The sequence below is a fragment of the Bison bison genome, unplaced genomic scaffold, assembly GCF_000754665.1.
Source record: "Bison bison bison isolate TAMUID 2011002044 unplaced genomic scaffold, Bison_UMD1.0 scf7180017855362, whole genome shotgun sequence".
Taxonomy (NCBI): Eukaryota; Metazoa; Chordata; class Mammalia; order Artiodactyla; family Bovidae; genus Bison; species Bison bison.
The window spans coordinates 1-3,520 of NW_011485935.1; the positions used below are offsets into that span (position 1 = coordinate 1).

At 37.8% G+C, this 3,520-nt stretch overlaps 1 protein-coding gene across 1 annotated transcript in view; it reads right to left on the reverse strand.

The window, feature by feature from the left end:
• Positions 1 to 91: 91 nt before the first annotated feature.
• ZRSR2 (zinc finger (CCCH type), RNA-binding motif and serine/arginine rich 2) overlaps positions 92 to 3,520 on the reverse strand; it is a 25,787-nt gene continuing 22,358 nt past the window's right edge. The window contains exon 11 of the mRNA XM_010858784.1: positions 92 to 2,360. Within this exon, the coding sequence (XP_010857086.1) occupies positions 1,900 to 2,360 (461 nt within the window). The 3' untranslated portion in view covers positions 92 to 1,899. The remainder of the gene's footprint in view (positions 2,361 to 3,520) is intronic.

Genomic DNA, 3,520 nt, shown 5'->3' on the forward strand with positions numbered 1-3,520 from the left:
CTGAGATGGATGGGTATAAGCAAATTACTGCATAGTATAAGTACCAAAGCAAAGCTTTGGTTATCTTGATACTTAAGGGGCTGCCTATTAACTACAGATAGGAAATGTTACATAAAAATAATGTGGAGTTTTTTTTAAAGTATACTCTGATTTCTGGAATAAAATATCTTTATAGGAAAATAATCAAAAGGATATTTAAGGAGGAGGAAACAACTACCATATCAAAGTTGCTAGTCTGCTAAAAATAAAAGATGTGTGCAATTAAAAAAATGTATGTGTAGACTTAAAGAGCCTCTAACAATGCAGGTAATCTCTTCACTGAAAACAGGCCTATGGCAATGTAGAGCTGGCAATGTAGAGTTGCAATTTTTGAATCATAAATAGTAATCAAATTATAAGTTTATAAAAATACAAGTTCAAAGGAATACACAAAAGACTGATGGATATTTAACAGAGTAATGACCCAGTCAGAGGTTTAAAAACTACTTCCTTCCATCCCTCTCACGCTACCCATTAACACTTGAGGGAAAAGTCAATTACCTTGAAAACAAGCTGATGTTCATCTTGTTCTTTCCTTCTTGATCTATTAAAATGAATGTTCAGCTTTGAATGCCACATTTTATTATTATCTCATCTGTATTTAGGAAAGGATTGAAAATTTTTGAATTTAGTGAGAACTGTTCAGTATTAGTGAATCCTGTAGATACTTACAGAAATTTTTCAATAATTTTTTAGGCATTTATATTTTGGAACAAATCAATTTTTCTTTTTTTCTTGGCTGTGCTGCACAATTTGTGTGATTTTAGTTTCTCAACCAGGGAATCGAACCCTTGGCTGTGAGAGCTAGGGGTCCTAACCACTGGACCACCAGGGAATTCCCTAATGTTTTTTTCAACAAGTTTCTCTGAGCACTTTTTTTTTTTAATCAATTGCTTTAGCATCTGGCATATTCAGCAATGAACTCTGTAACACAATACAAAATAGATGAATGCCCTAATGGAAAACTATGGGGGAGGAGGGTGGGGAAACAACTAACTCTTTAGTACTTTAAGAAAGTGAATTTTAAAGTAAAGAACTGTTCAGCTATTAACATGTAAAAAATCCAACAATAAGGGGCAAACAACCAAACTGAATGCCCATTAAATACAGAAAGTGTTTGTCTTAGCTTACATGTACAGAGATAAGTAAACCAAAAAATTTTCCAAACTGGCAAAGTAAACTGGAAAAGTAATTTGGCATAGGAACAGCAAAATTTATTGTTGACAGCGTAAAATTTTTTGTAGTCTTTATGGACGGCAATTTGGAAATACTTTCTCTTGATATAATTTATACTAAGGCAATGATCAGAAATGGGTGAAAGTATTTAAGAAAATCCACCACAGGACTGTTTATAGCATGGGATTCTTTAATAGTGCAAAACTTAAAATAACTTAAAAATCCAACAATAGGGACATGACTTAATAAACATAGATCCACACTATGCAGTGAGTAAAACAGACTAGGGCTTGATGAAACAGGACAATGTTTGGTGTGAAGAAAACATTTCAACTACAGCCATGATCTTTGTGTAAAAAAAATGTGTACACACTCATATACTCAGAAAAAAAGACTTAAAGTAATGCTGCAGTGTTAATTGGTTATCTTCAGGGTCAGGATTATAAGTAATTTTGGCGCTGTATACATTTTATGTTTTCTAGGTTCTCTATACTAAACACACTGTGATTATCAGAGAATAAAAATATTTTAAAACAGGGTTCCAGTCTACATACAGTTTTGCCAGACTTGGTAAGCCACATGAGCTGAGAGCCCTCCATCCAAGTATGTAGCCGCCATAATAAATAAGGTGTACAATCACTGAAAAACACAGTAAGTTTATTTGGATTTGGGGCTCTGAAGAGTTCAGTCTCTGCTCCCTGACCTCCTCCCGCCATGGCTCCTGGACCTGGAGGAGCTCTGGCTGCGGCTCCTGCGGCTGTGGCTCCGGCTGCCCCGACCACGGATGCGGTCCCTTTTTCTTCCTCTGCTTCGGGAACTGTGCCTTCCCCGGCTTCTGGACCTGTGTTTGTGAGGTTTCTTGGCCCCGTGACGACTACTCCTCTTCCGGTCGGCCTCCCCGTTCCTCTTGTAGGAGTGGGCCAGCCCAGGGCTCCTCCTCCTCCTCCTCCTCCTCCTGCTGTAGTAGTCGTCGTGGGGGCCCAGCCTCGCCCTCCTCTCTGAGCTCTTCCCAAAGGAGGAGCCAGTCCGATCTGGAGATAGGTAGATGTCTCGATTCGCTTCCCAAAACTCATTGTTGGGATTTCTGAACACGTGAAGGAAGTTGCAGTGCTTCCCTCTGGGACACTGCTGTATTTCAAATAAACCTGCAATGGCACAGTGAGGAAACAGCGTTTACTGCTGGCACTACATCCTTTTCACAAGGTACATTTCTGATGTTCGCTTGTAATAGGACTAGTTTCTCCTTACATACTTTGATCTCACAGTTTGGGTTCCCTGAATTTCAGAAATATTAAATGCTCTAACAAAAGGCACTGTGAAAAGTAATAGATCAGAACTTTTACTTAACCAGAATGTCCCATTCCCCTACTGGGTTATGGTGTAGAGTGCAACCCAACCAATGGCAACCATATTATTTATTATTTTTTCTATTGTTTTACCATCCTGCTGACAGACAATGTAGATCCCTAACTAACACTGAAGAACCAGCCCTGGTCGGCAGTCCTGGTGGCAGCATGCTTTGAGGGCATGGTGGTGGGAGGACAGAACCACTGGCTAAAATAAAGAGCATGTTGTAAGTAGAGGATCCTGTATTCTCTTACATTTCAAGAAGATGATAAACACTGGCCTAATGCTTTAAGGTGCTTTTAATACAGAAGATTTTTGTCAATCTACTTGCACAGTTTAGAGATCCCTTGAAGATTTTAAAACTTTTTTGAAAAAGCAGTAAATTATCTAAATATGTAAAAGAGTTAAACATGAAATACCTGTACACCACACACTATATATAGAAAGTCAAAATGGGTCAGAGTCCTAAACGTAAGCTATTGGAAGAAAACATACAAGTAAATCTTCATGGCATGGGCTGACATGGATTCTTAGATATGATACCAAAGCACAAGCAAAAAAAAAAAAAAAAAAATAGATGAATTGGGAGTCATCAAAATTAAAAACTTTTGTGCTTCAAAGGACACCATCAAAGTGAAAAGACAATCTATATAATGGGAGAAACTATTTGCAAATCATATCTCCAATAAGGGACCTGTCTGTAGAATATATCAAAGAACTCTTACAACTCAATAATAAAAAGACAAAAGAAAAATGGGCAAAGTATCTGAACAGACATCTCTCCAAAGATGATATATAATCATATTTGATTTGTGTGGCCAATAATCCAATAATAAAGACACAAAAAATGCTCAGTAGTTACTAGTCACACTCAGAAGCACCTCACTGAAATCACACTGGATTCCTGGGAACTGACACAAGTAACTGCCTTCATGGAGAAAACAGAGCCATCTCTTTC